The 14474-nt window shown below is 48.6% G+C and overlaps 2 protein-coding genes across 2 annotated transcripts in view; both read left to right on the top strand.

Moving 5' to 3' along the window:
• Window positions 1-14474, top strand: part of LOC146422618 (EVI5-like protein) — a 60441-nt gene that overhangs the window by 23729 nt on the left and 22238 nt on the right. The gene's annotated exons all lie outside the window — the stretch shown is intronic.
• Window positions 3591-13942, top strand: LOC146422619 (EVI5-like protein; the record flags this gene model as incomplete). The annotated part of the gene is made up of 7 exons (XM_085045756.1): window positions 3591-3811; window positions 4293-4367; window positions 5282-5297; window positions 5689-5798; window positions 7921-8064; window positions 12967-13056; window positions 13904-13942. Coding segments are annotated over exons 1-7 (591 nt in total), but the record flags the coding sequence as incomplete, so codon positions are not given.

Here is a 14474-nt window from a genome sequence, read left to right as displayed (position 1 = left end):
TTTGGGGTGGATTTGGAGTGGGTTTGGCCAATTTGGGGTGGATTTGAGGTGGTTTGGGGTGGTTTGGGGTGGGTTTGGGGTGGATTTGGAGTGGGTTTGGCCAATTTGGTGGGGGTTTGGGGTGCTTTGGGGTGGATTTGGGGTGCTTTGTGGTGGATTTGGCCACTTTGTGGTGGTTTGGGGTGGATTTGAGGTGCTTTGGGGTGGATTTGGGGGGATTTGGCCAATTTGGTGGTGGTTTGGGGTGGATTTGGGGTGGATTTGGCTAATTGGTGGTGTTTTGGGGTGAATTTGCCCACTTTGGGGTGGATTTGGGGTGGGTTTGGGGTGGATTTGGCCAATTTAGGGTGCATTTGGGGTGGTTTAGGGTGGATTTGGCCAATTTGGTGGTGGATTTGGGGTGGGTTTGGGGTGGTTTCGGGTGTTTGGGGGGATTTGCCCAATTGGTGGTGGTTTGGGGTGGTTTGGAGTGGTTTGGGGCAGTTTGTATTGTTTTGGGCTGGATTTGGGGTGGTTTGGGGTGAATTTGGGGTGGGTTTGGGGCAGATTTGGCCACTTTGGGGTGGATTTGGCCAATTTGGTGGTGGTTTGGGGGGGTTTGGAGTGGATTTGGGGTGGATTTGGCTAATTGGTGGTGATTTGGGGTGGGTTTGGGGTGGTTTGGGGTGGATTTGGCCACTTTGGGGTGATTTGGGGTGGGTTTGGGGTGGATTTGGGGTCAGTGGGATGGGATTTGGGGTCAATGGGATGGGTTTTGGGGTGGATTTGGGGTCAGTGGGATGGGTTTGGGGTGGATTTGGGGACAATGGGACCGGTTTGGGGCAGATTTGGAGTAGATTTGGGCTGGATTTAGGATCGCTTTAGGGTCAGTTTAGGATGTTTTTAGGGTCACACCGATCCCATACTGATCCCAAAAGGAATCCCTCCCCATTTCTGCACCATCGTGTGGCAGCTGCTGTGCAATGGGATGGATTTGGGATGGGTTTAGGATGGATTTGGGATGGGTTTAGGGTGAATGGGGTACATTTAGGATGATTTTCAGTACATTTAGGATGTTTTTAGGATCTCACTGATCCCATACCCACAGGAACTGATCAGAAAAGGAATCCCTCACCATTTCCACACCATCGTGTGGCAGTTATTGTGCGATGAGGTGGATTTGGTGTCAGTAGGATGAATTTAGGATCCATTTAGGATCCATTTAGGATCCATTTGGGATGTTTTCAGGAACTGATCCAGAAGGGAATCCCTCCCCATTTCTGAGCCATCGTATGGCAGTTACTGTGCAGCGGGATGGATTTAGAATCAGTTTAGGATTCATTTAGGATGATGTAGGATACATTTGGGATGTTTTTAGGATCTCACTGATCCCATATCTCCAGGAACTGATCCGGAAGGGAATCCCTCACCATTTCCGAGCCATCATGTGGCAGTTTCTGTGCAATATGATGAATTTAGGATACATTTAGGATGGATTTAGGATGTTTTTAGGATCTCACTGATCCCATACCCACAGGAGCTGATCAGAAAAGGAATCCCCCATCATTTCCGCGCCATCGTGTGGCAGCTGCTGTGCAGTGCAGCCGAGCTGCTGCTCAAGTGGGCTGGATTTAGGATGTTTTTAGGATCTCACTGATCCCATATCCCCAGGAACTGATCAGAAAAGGAATCCCTCACCATTTCCGCGCCATCGAGTGGCAGTTACTCTCCAATGAGGCGTATTTAGGATGGATTTGGATACATTTAGGATCCATTTGGGATATTTTCAGGAGCTGATTAGAAAAGGAATCCCTCACCATTTCTGAGCCATCGTGTGGCAGTTGCTGTGCAGTGCAGCCGAGCTGCCGCTCAAGTGGGCTGTATTTAGGATGTTTTTAGGATGATTTGGGATCCATTTGGGATATTTTCAGGAACTGATCAGAAAAGGAATCCCTCACCATTTCCGGGCCATCGTGTGGCAGTTGCTGTGCAGTGAGGTGTATTTAGGATGGATTTGGATACGTTTAGGATACATTTGGGATGATTTAGGATCCATTTGGGATATTTTCAGGAACTGATCAGAAAAGGAATCCCCCATCATTTCTGAGCCATCATGTGGCAGTTGCTCTGCAGTGCAGCCGAGCTGCTGCTCAAGTTGGATGTGTTTAAGATGTTTTCAGGGTACATTTAGGATCCATTTGGGATGTTTTCAGGAGCTGATCAGAAAAGGAATCCCTCACCATTTCCAAGCCATCGTGTGGCAGCTGCTCTGCAGTGAGGTGTATTTAGGGTTGGTTTAGGATCCATTTAGGATACATTTAGGATCTCACTGATCCCATATCCCACAGGAGCTGATTAGAAAAGGAATCCCTCACCATTTCCGGGCCATCGTGTGGCAGTTGCTGTGCAGTGGGCTGGATTTAGGGTGGATTTGGGAGTCAATGGGGTTTCTTTAGGATACATTTAGGATGTTTTTAGGATCTCACTGATCCCATATCCCACAGGAACTGATCCCAAAAGGAATCCCCCATCATTTCTGAGCCATTGTGTGGCAGTTGCTGTGCAGTGCAGCCGAGTTGCCCCTGAAGTTGGGTGTGTTTAGGATGTTTTCAGGATGTTTTTAGGATGATTTGGGATCCATTTGGGATGTTTTTAGGAACTGATCAGAAAAGGAATCCCCCATCATTTCCGTGCCATCGTGTGGCAGTTACTGTGCAGTGAGGTGTATTTAGGGTTGGTTTAGGATCCATTTAGGATACATTTAGGATCTCACTGATCCCATATCCCACAGGAACTGATCCGAAAAGGAATCCCTCACCATTTCCGGGCCATCGTGTGGCAGTTGCTCTGCAGTGAGGTGTATTTAGGATGTTTTCAGGGTACATTTAGGATCCATTTGGGATATTTTCAGGAACTGATCCGGAAGGGAACCCCTCCCCATTTCTGAGCCATCGTGTGGCAGCTGCTCTGCTGTGGGATGGATTTAGGGTTGATTTAGAATACGTTTAGGATACATTTAGGATCTCACTGATCCCATATCCCCAGGAATTGATCAGAAAAGGAATCCCTCATCATTTCCAAGCCATTGTGTGGCAGCTGCTGTGCTGTGAGGTGTATTTAGGGTTGGTTTAGGATCCATTTAGGATACATTTAGGATCTCACTGATCCATATCCCCAGGAACTGATCAGAAAAGGAATCCCTCACCATTTCCGCGCCATCGTGTGGCAGCTGCTGTGCAGTGCAGCTGAGCTGCCCTTGCAGTGGGCTGTATTTAGGATGTTTTTAGGGTACATTTAGGATCCATTTGGGATATTTTCAGGAGCTGATCCGAAAGGGAATCCCCCACCATTTCCGGGCCATCGTGTGGCAGTTACTGTGCAGTGCAGCCGAGCTGCCCCTGGAGTGGGCTGTATTTAGGATGGATTTAGGGTACATTTAGGATCCATTTGGGATGTTTTCAGGAACTCATCCGGAAGGGAATCCCCCATCATTTCCGCGCCATCGTGTGGCAGTTACTGTGCAGTGCAGCCGAGCTTCTCCTCAAGTGGGGTTTGTTTAGGATGTTTTTAGGGTACATTTAGGATCTCACTGATCCCATACTCACAGGAACTGATCAGAAAAGGAATCCCCCACCATTTCCGCGCCATCGTGTGGCAGTTGCTGTGCAGTGCAGCCGAGCTGCCCCTGAAGCAGCAGTACTCGGAGCTGCTGAGGATGTCGTCGCCCTGCGAGCGATTGATCCGCAGGGACATCGCCAGGACCTACCCTGAGCACGACTTCTTCAAGGGCCAGGACAGCCTGGGCCAGGAGGTGCTCTTCAACGTCATGAAGGTGACATGGGGACACTGGGGACATTGGGGGGACATGGGGACATTGGGGACATTGGGGACAGGACAGGACAGCCTGGGCCAGGAGGTGCTCTTCAACGTCATGAAGGTGACACTGGGGACATTGGGGACACTGGGGTGACATGGGGACACTGGGGACCTTGGGGTGACATGGGGACACTGGGGACAGGACAGCCTGGGCCAGGAGGTGCTCTTCAGTGTCATGAAGGTGACACTGGGGACACTGGGGTGACATGGGGACATTGGGGTGACATGGGGACACTGGGGACCTTGGGGTGACATAGGGCATTGGGGATATTGGGGACAGGACAGGACAGGACAGCCTGGGCCAGGAGGTGCTCTTCAATGTCATGAAGGTGACACTGGGGTGACATGGGGACATTGGTGTGCCATGGGGACCCTGGTGACACAGGTGACACTTGGGGACATTGGGGACATTGGGGTGACATTCCCCTGCTCGGCAGGCCTATTCGCTGGTGGATCGGGAGGTTGGCTATTGCCAGGGCAGTGCCTTCATCGTGGGACTGCTGCTCATGCAGGTGGGGGTTTTTTGGGAACTTTTTGGGGTTTTTTTGGGAATTCTGGGGGTTTTGGCAATTCTGGCAATTCTGGGAGTTTTGGGAATTCTGGGAGTTTTGGGGATTCTGGGAGTTTTGGGGATTCTAGAGGTTTTGGGAATTCTGGGGCTTTTTGGGAATTCTGGGGGTTTTTGGGAATTCTGGGGTTTTTTGGGGAATTCTGGGGGGTTTGAGAATTCTGAGCTTTTTGGGAATTCTGGGGGTTTTTGGGAATTTTGGGGGTTCTGGGAATTCTGGGGGTTTTGGGGAATTCCAGGGCTTTTTGGGAATTCTGTGGCTTTTGGGGAATTCTGTGGCTTTTGGGGAATTCTGTGGCTTTTGGGGAATTCCGTGGCTTTTTGGGAATTCTGGGGGGTTTTTTGGGAATTCTGGAGGTTTTTGGGGATTTTGGGCTATTCTGGGAGTTTTGGCAATTCTGGGAGTTTTGGCAATTCTGGGAGTTTTGGGAATTCTGGGGGGTTTGGGGATTCTAGAGGTTTTGGGAATTCTGGGGATTTTGGCAATTCTGGGGGTTTCTGGCAATTCTGGGAGTTTTGGGAATTCCAGGCTTTTTGGGAATTCTGGGGGGTTTTGGGAATTCTGGGGGTTTTTGGGAATTCCAGGCTTTTTGGTAATTCTGGGGTTTTTGGGATCAGACCCCGCAGGGAGAAGGTTTGGATGGGAATTCTGGTGTTCTGATGGGAATTCCATGTTTTTTTTGGGATCAGATGCCAGAGGAGGAGGGTTTGGATGGGAATTTTGGGTTTTCTCTGGGAATTCCCGATATTTTCCTGTGAACAATTCCCATTTTTCCCTGCCCAGATGCCAGAGGAAGAGGCTTTCTCTGCAATTCCCTGTATTTTCCTGGCACTAATTCCCATTTTTTCTTGGCCCAGATGCCGGAGGAAGAGGGTTTCTCTGGGAATTCTGGGTTTCTCTGTGAATCCCAATGTTTCTCTGGAATTCCCTGTATTTTCCTGGCAATAATTCCCATTTTTTCCATGCCCAGATGCCAGAGGAAGAGGGTTTCTCTGGGAATTCTGGATTTTCTCTGGGAATCCCGATGTTTCTCTGAGAATTCCTGGGTTTTTCTGGGAATAATTCCCTGGTTTTTTTGACTCAGATGCCAGAGGAAGAGGGTTTCTCTGGGAATTCTGGGTTTTCTCTGGAATTCCCATATTTTCCTGTGAATAATTCCCATTTTTCCTGCCCAGATGCCAGAGGAAGAGGTTTTTCTCTGGAATTCCTGTATTTTCCTGTGAATAATTCCCATTTTTCCCTGCCCAGATGCCAGAGGAAGAAGCCTTCTCAGTGTTTGTTCGGCTGATGCAGGAATATCGCCTGCGGGAGCTCTTCAAACCCAGCATGGCCCAGCTGGGGCTTTGTATCTACCAGTTCGAGGTGCTGCTGCAGGTGGGGACAGCTTGGGGACATTGGGGACATCGATGGGGACAGCCTGGGGACAGCCATGGGGACAGCCATGGGGACAGCTGGGGACATTGGGGACATTGGGGACAGCATGGCCCAGCTGGGGCTCTGCATCTACCAGTTCGAGGTGCTGCTGCAGGTGGGACAGCTTGGGGACATTGGGGACATTGATGGGGACATTGGGGACAGCATGGCCCAGCTGGGGCTTTGCATCTACCAGTTCAAGGTGCTGCTGCAGGTGGGACATTGGGGACATTGATGGGGACACTGGGGACAGCCATGGGGACAATGGGGACAGCCTGGGGACATTGGTGACAGCCATGGGGACATTGAGGACATTGGTGGGGACAGCCTGGGGACACTGGGGACAGCATGGCCCAGCTGGGGCTCTGCATCTACCAGTTCGAGGTGCTGCTGCAGGTGGGGACAGCCTGGGGACAGCTTGGGGACACTGGGGACAGTTTGGGGACAGCCTGGGGACATTGGGATTAAGGACAGCCTGGGGACATTGGGGACAGCCTGGGGACATTGGGACTAGGGACAGCCTGGGGACATTGGGGATGTTGGGGACACTGGGGACATTGATGGGGTTAGCCATGGGGACAGCCTGGGGACATTGGGGACATTGAGACTGGGGACAGCTGGGGCTCTGCATCTACCAGTTTGAGGTGTTGCTGCAGGTGGGGACAGCTTGGGGACAGCCATGGGGACATTGGGGACGTTAGGGACATTGGGGACAGCCATGGGGACATTGGGGACGTTAGGGACATTGGGGACAGCCATGGGGACATTGGGGACGTTAGGGACACTGGGGACAGCCATGGGGACATTGGGGACTTCAGGGACATTGGGGACAGCCATGGGGACATTGAGATTGGGGACAGCTGGGGCTTTGTATATACCAGTTCGAGGTGCTGCTGCAGGTGGGACATTGGGGACATTGATGGGGACAGCCTGGGGATGTCAGGATGGGGACAGTGATGGGGACAGTGATGGGGACAGTGATGGGGACAGTGATGGGGACAGTGATGGGGCCATCAGGCTGGGGACAGTGCTGGGGACATTGATGGGGACAGCAGGATGGAAATGGGGACAGTGCTGGGGACATCGGGCTGGGGACAGCGGTGGGGACAGTGCTGGGGACAGCGATGGGGACATCGGGATGGGGACAGCTATGGGGACATCGGGCTGGGGACAGTGCTGGGGACAGCCATGGGGACATCGGGATGGGGACAGCAGTGGCTCTGAGATCCATGGAGCATCCAGGAGACTCCAAAGGTTATCCATGGGAAACCCCAGGAGATTCCCAAATTCCCATTTTCCTCCCAAATCACCCCAAATTCCCATTTCCTCCCCATTTTCTCCCCAAATTCCCATTTTTCTCTCCAAATTCCTGTTTTTCCCCTGTTTCAGACCCCAAATTCCCATTTTTCTCCCAATCCACTCCCCAAATTCCCGTTTTCTCCCCAAATTCCCATTTTCTCCCTGAAATTCCCATTTTCCCCTCAAATTCCAATTTTTCTCCCCAAATTCCTGTTTTTCCCCCGAATTCCCATTTTTTTCTCCCCAAATTCTCCTTTTTCTCCCCATTTTCCCCCAAATTCTGTTTTTTCTCCCCATTTTTCCCCAAAATCCCGTTTTTCTCTCCATTTCTCCCCAAATCCCAGTTTTTCTCTCCCCAAATTCCCATTTTTCTCCCCAATCACTCCATTTCTCTCCCCAAATCCCCATTTTTCTCCCCCAAATTCCCGTTTTTCTCCCCAAATTCCCCTTTCTCTCCCCAATCACTCCATTTCTCTCCCCAAATCCCAGTTTTTCTCTCCCCAAATCCCATTTTTCTCCCCAAATTCCCATTTTTCCTCCCAAATTCCTGTTTTTTTTCCCCAAATTCCCATTTTTCTCTCCATTTTCTCCCCAAATCCCAGTTTTTCTCTCCCCAATTCCCGTTTCTCTCCCCAAATCCTATTTTTTTCCCCCCAAATCCCATTTTTCCCCCCAAATTCCCGTTTTTTTTCCCCAAATTCCCGTTTTTCTCTCCATTTCTCCCCAAATTCCCATTTTTCTCTCCATTTCTCCCCAAATTCCCATTTTTCTCTGCCCTCCCCAGGAGCAGCTGCCGGAGCTGAACGTTCATTTCCGCTCGCAGAGCTTCCTCACCTCCATGTATGCTTCCTCCTGGTTCCTCACCCTCTTCCTCACCACCTTCCCGCTGCCTGTGGCCACCAGGGTGTTCGACATCTTCATGTACGAGGTACCCCCAAAAATAACCCCAAAAACACCCCAAAAATACCCCAAAAATGGGCCAAAAACACCCCAAAAATGAGCCAAAAATCAGCCAAAAATACCCCAAAAATGACACAAAAATGTCCCAAAAATGAGCCAAAAATACCCCAAAAATGACACCAAAATGAGGGTGTTCGACATCTTCATGTACGAGGTACCCCCAAAAACATCCTGAAAACACCCCAAAAATGAGCCTAAAATGGGGCAAAAACACCCAAAGAGTGAGGCAAAAATGGGCCAAAAATCAGCCAAAAATACCCCAAAAATGGCACAAAAATGGGTCAAAAATGAGCCAAAAATGAGCCAAAAATGGGTCAAAAATACCCCAAAAATGGGGCAAAAATGGGTCAAAAATCAGCCAAAAATGAGCCAAAAATGGGTCACAAATCAGCCCAAAATGGGCCAAAAATGGGTCAAAAATGGGTCAAAAATGGGCCAAAAATGGGGCAAAATTGGGCCGAAAATCAGCCAAAAATGAGTCAAAAATCAGCCAAATCTGGGGCAAAAATGGGGCAAAAATGAGCCAAAAGTGACACGAAAATGAGGGTCTTCAACATCTTCATGTACGAGGTACTCCGAAAATGAGCCAAAAATAACCCCAAACTAACCCCAAAAATGAGCCTAAAATGGGCCAAAAATGAGCCAAAAATGGGTCCGAAATAACCCAAAAAATGAGTCAAAAATGGGCCAAAAATGAGCCAGAAACACCCCAAAAATCAGCAAAAAATGAGCCAAAAGTGACACAAAAATGAAGGTGTTCGACATCTTCGTGTACGAGGTACCCCAAAACGAGCCAAAATAACCCCAAAAACACCCCAAAAATACCCCAAGAATGAGTCAAAAACACCTGAAAATGAGTCAAAAATGCCCCTAAAATGAGCCAAAAACACCCAAAAAATGAGCCAAAAATGGGCCAAAACCGCCCGAAAAATGGGTGAAAAATGAGCCAAAAATACCCAAAAATGACACAAAAATGAGGATGTTCGACATCTTCATGTACGAGGTACCCCCAAAAGGAGCCAAAGTAACCCCAAAAATGAGCCAAAAATACCCCAAAAATGAGCTAAAAGTGACACAAAAATGAGGGTCTTTGACATCTTCATGTATGAGGTACTCCCAAAAGAACCACAAAAATAACCCCAAAAGTGGGGCAGAAATGGGCCAAAAAATGAGCCAAAAATCAGCCAAAAATGGGTCAAAAATGGGCCAAGAAAGGGCCAAAAAATGAGCCAAAAATGGGCCAAAAAGTGACCCAAAAATGGGCCAAAAATACCCCAAAAATGAGCCAAAAATGACACAAAAGTGACACAAAAATGACACAAAAGTGACACAAAAATGAGGGTGTTCGACATCTTCATGTACGAGGTACCCCCAAAAGAATCCTGAAAACACCCCAAAAACACCCCATAAATGGGCCAAAAATGGGTCAGAAATACCCCAAAAATGGGCCAAAAAATGAGCCAAAAATACCCAAAAAATGGGCCAAAAATGGGCCAAAACCACCCCAAAAAAGAGCGAAAAATACCCAAAAAATGGGCCAAAAATCAGCCAAAAATGAGTGAAAAATGAGCCGAAAATACCCCAAAAATGAGCCAAAATTACCCCAAAAATACTCCAAAAATGACCCAAAAATACCCCAAAAAATGAGCCAAAAATGGGCCAAAAGTGAGCCAAAAATCAGCCAAAATTACCCCAAAAATACCCCAAAAATGAGGGTGTTTGACATCTTCATGTACGAGGTACCCCCAAAAGAATCCTGAAAACACCCCAAAAATGAGCCAAAAATGGGCCAAAATTGAGTCAGAAATAACCCAAAAAATGAGCCAAAAATGAGCCAAAAATACCAAAAAAATGAGCCAAAAATAACCCCAAAAACGGGTCAAAAATGGGCCAAAAATCAGCCAAAAATGGGCCAAAAACACCACAAAAAATGAGCCTAAAATGAGCCAAAAATACCCCAAAAACACCCCCAAAATGACACAAAAATGAGCCAAAAGTGACTCAAAAATGATACAAAAACTCCCCAAAAATGAACCAAAAATACCCCAAAAATGAGCCAAAAATGAGCCAAAACCACCCAAAAAATGAGTCAAAAATCAGCCAAAAATACCCCAAAAGTGAGCCAAAAATGAGCCAAAAATACCCAAAAAATGACATAAAAATGAGCTAAAAATACCCCAAAAATGACACAAAAGTGACACAAAAGTGACACAAAAATTAAGATGTTTGACATCTTCATGTACAAGGTACCCCAAAATAATCCTGAAAAGAAACTCAAAAATACCCCAAAAATGGGTCAGAAATACCCCAAAAAATGACTCAAAAATGAGCCAAAAATGGCACAAAAATACCCCAAAAATGAGCCAAAAATACCCCAGAAATGGGCCAAAAAGTCCCAAAAAATGAGACAAAAATGGGCCAAAAATGAGCCTAAAATACCCCAAAAATGAGGGTGTTCGACATCTCCATGTACAAGGTACCCCGAAAAATGAGCCAAAAATGGGCCAAAAATGAGCCACAAATCAGCCAAAAATCAACCAAAAGTGACACAAAAAATGAGCCAAAAATGAGCCAAAAACACCCCAAAAATCAGCCAAAAATATCCCGGAAAATGAGCCAAAAACACCCGAAAAATGAGCCAAAAATGAGCCAAAAACACCCAAAAAATGAGCCAAAAATACCCCAAAAAATGCACCAAAAGTGACACGAAAATGAGCCAAAAGTGACACAAAAATGACTCAAAAATGCCTCAGAAAATGCTCCAGAAATGACGCAAAAATGCCCCAAAATAGCCAAAAAATGCCCCAAAAATGCCGCAAAATAGCCAAAAAATAGTCCGAAAATGCCCCCGAAAGTGACACAAAAATGACACAAAAATGCCCAAAAAATACCTCAAAAACACCTCAGAATAGCAAAAAAACCCCAAAAAATGCCCCAAAAAGAGCCCAAAGATGCCCCCAAATTAGCAAAAAAATAGCCCCAAAAAGCCCCAAAAATGCCCCAAAAATACCCCCAAAAATACAAAAAAAACCAACCTCAAAATAGAAAAAAAATAGCCCAAAAATGACCCAAAACTACCCCAAAATTACCCCAAAAATCCCCCAAAACCACTGCCAGGAGGGTTTGGGGTAAAATCCTCCGAGTTTGGGGTTTGGGGGGAAAATCCCACAAAATTTGGGGTCAAAATGGAGTTTGGATTTAACCAAATCCCACAGAATTTGGGGTCAAAAGGGAATTTAGGATGAAGAAAAGCTCCTAAAAGTGAGTTTGGGATGAAGAAAATCCCTTAAAATTAATTTGAGTTTAACCAAATCCCTCAAAAGTGAGTTTGGGTTGAAGAAAATCCCACAAAAGTGAGTTTGGGATGAAGAAAATCCCCTAAAAGTGAGTTTGGGATGAAGAAAATCCCTTAAAATTAATTTGGGTTTTACTAAATCCCTCAAAGTGAGTTTGGGATGAAGAAAATCCCCTAAAAGTGAATTTGGGATGAAGAAAATCCCTAAAAATGAGTTTGGGATGAAGAAAATCTCCTAAAAGTGAGTTTGGGATGAAGAAAATCCCCTAAAAGCGAGTTTGGGATGAAGAAAATCTCCTAAAAGTGAATTTGGGATGAAGAAAATCCCCTAAAAGTGAGTTTGGGATGAAGAAAATCCCTTAGAAGTTAATTTGGGATGAAAAAAATTCCCTAAAAGTTAATTTGGGATGAAAAAAATCCCTAAAAGTGAGTTTGGGATGAAGAAAATCCCCTAAAAAGTGAATTTGGGATGAAGAAAATCCCTCAAAAGTGAATTTGGGTTTAACCAAATCCCTCCAAATCTGCCCTGGGAATGGTGCAGGTGACCTGAAGTGACTCTGGGGTGACCCTGGTGGCCCTGAAGTGACCCAGGGGTGACCCAAGGTGGCCCCAGAGTGACCCTGAAGTGACCCAGGGGTGACCTGAGGTGGCCCAGGTGTCCCCAGAGTGACCTTGGTGTCCCCAGTCATGGATTAGGGATGACCCTGGTGACCCAGAGGTGACCGCAGTGTCCCCAGAGTGACCCAGGGATGACCCAGCTGTCCCCAGAGTGGCCGTGGTGACCCAGGCATGACCCAAGGTGACCCTAGAGTGACCGTGGTGACCCAGGCATGACCCAAGGTGACCCTAGAGTGACCGTGGTGGCCGAGGGATGACCTCAGGTGTCCCCAGGGGTGACCCAGGTGGCCCCAGAGTGGCCGTGGTGACCCAGGGATGACTGCAGTGTCCCCAGGGTGCCCATGGTGACCCAGGTGTCCCCAGGGTGACCCAGGCATGACCCAGGTGTCCCAGGGGTGACCCAGGTGGCCCCAGGGTGGCCATGGTGACCCAGGTGTCCCCAGATGTCCCCAGGGTGACCCAGGGATGACTGCAGTGTCCCCAGGGTGCGCATGGTGACCCATGGTGACCCAGGTCTCCCCAGATGTCCCCAGCTGTCCCCAGGGTGACCCGCTGGTGTCCCCAGGGATGCCCCAGGTGACTCAGGGTGACCCAGGTGTCCCCAGCTGTCCCCAGGGTGCCCCAGGTGTCCCAGGGATGACCACAGTGTCCCCAGGATGTCCCAGCTGTCCCCAAGATGTCCCCAGGTGTCCCCAGGGATGCCCCAGGTGTCCCTAGGGATGATCTCAGTGTCCCCAGGCTGCCCCAGGTGTCCCCAGATGTCCCCAGATGTCCCCAGGGATGCCCCAGATGTCCCCAGGGATGTCCTCAGATGTCCCCAGGCTACCCCAGATGTCCCCAGGGATGCCCCCAGCTGTCCCCAGGGATGTCCCCAGGCTGCCCCAGCTGTCCCCAGGTGTCCCCAGCTGTCCCCAGGTGTCCCCAGGTGTCCCCAAGGTGACCCAGTGGTGTCCCCAGGGCCTGGAGATCGTGTTCCGGGTGGGAATGGCTCTGCTGCAGTTCAACCAGGCCGAGCTGGTGCAGCTGGACATGGAGGGAATGTCCCAGGTGGGGGGGAAAGGGGATTGGGGGGATTTGGGGGATTGAGGGGGATTTGGGGTCAGTGGGGTGGGTTTGGGGTCAGTAGGGTGGGATTTGGGGCAATGGGATGGGTTGGGGGTGGTTTTGGGGTGGGTTTGGGGTGGTTTGGGGTCAGTGGGATGAGATTTGGGGATTTGGGGATTTGAGGTTGGGGTCAGTGGGATGAGTTTTGGGGTCAGTGGGATGGATTTGGGTGGATTTGGCGTCAGTGGGATGGGTTTGGGGTCAGTGGGGTGGGATTGGGGGCAATGGGATGGGTTTGGGGTGGATTTGGGGATTTGGGGTGGGTTTGGGGGTTTGGGGTCAGTGGGATGGGTTTGGGTGGGTTTGGGGTCAGTGGGGTGGGTTTGGGGTCAATGGTGGGATTTGGGGTCAGTGGGATGGGATTTGGGGGGTTGGGGTCAATGGGATGGGATTTGGGGTGGATTTGGGGTGGGTTTGGGGTGAGTGGGGTGCATTTGGGGGTTTGGGGTCAGTGGGATGGGATTTGGAGATTTGGGGATTTGGGGATTTGAGGTTGGGGTCAGTGGGATGAGTTTTGGGGTCAGTGGGATGGATTTGGGTGGATTTGGGGTCAGTGGGATGGGATTTGGGGTCAATGGGGTGGGTTTGGGGTGGGTTTGGGGTCAGTGGGGTGAAATTTGGGGTCAGTGGGGTGGGATTTGGGGTGGATTTGTGGGATTTGAGGTGGGTTTGGGGTCAATGGGATGGGATTTGGGATGGTTTGGGGGATTTGGGGTCAGTGGGATGGGATTTGGGGTGGATTTGGGGTCAGTGGGATGGATTTGGGATGGATTTTTCCCCATTTTTTCAGTACTTCCAGAAGGTGATTCCTCACCAGTTCGACTCCTGCCCCATTTGCCCCATTTTTTCTCCATTTTTTCCATTTTCTCCCAATTTTTCTCCATTTTTCTCCATTTTCTCCCCATTTTTCCCATTTCTCCCCATTTTTTGCCGTTTTTTCCCATTTTTCCCCATTTTTTCTCCGTTTTTTTCCCATTTTTTCCCATTTTTTCCCTTTTTTTCATCTTTTTTTCTCATTTTATCCCCATTTTCTCCCCATTTCTCCCCATTTTTTCTCTATTTCTCCCAATTTTTACCAATTCTCCCCGTTTTCCCCAATTTCAGTACTTCCAGAAGGTGATCCCACACCAGTTCGACTCCTGCCCCATTTTTCCCCATTTTCTCCCCATTTTTCCCCATTTTTCACCATTTTTCACCATTTTTTTGCCAGTTTTCCCCATTTTTCTCCCATTTTCCCCATTTTTCTGCCATTTTTCCCCATTTTTTAGCCATTTTTCCCCTTTTTTTCTCCATTTTTTCTCTATTTCTCCCCATTTTTCACCATTTCTCCCCATTTTTTGCCGTTTTTTCCCATTTTTCCC

The sequence above is a fragment of the Lichenostomus cassidix genome, unplaced genomic scaffold (assembly GCF_008360975.1).
Source record: "Lichenostomus cassidix isolate B80296 unplaced genomic scaffold, HeHo_3.0 HiC_scaffold_39, whole genome shotgun sequence".
NCBI lineage: Eukaryota > Metazoa > Chordata > Aves > Passeriformes > Meliphagidae > Lichenostomus > Lichenostomus cassidix.
The sequence above is the reverse complement of the archived record's forward strand: the minus strand, read 5'-3'. Positions and strand labels throughout refer to the sequence as shown.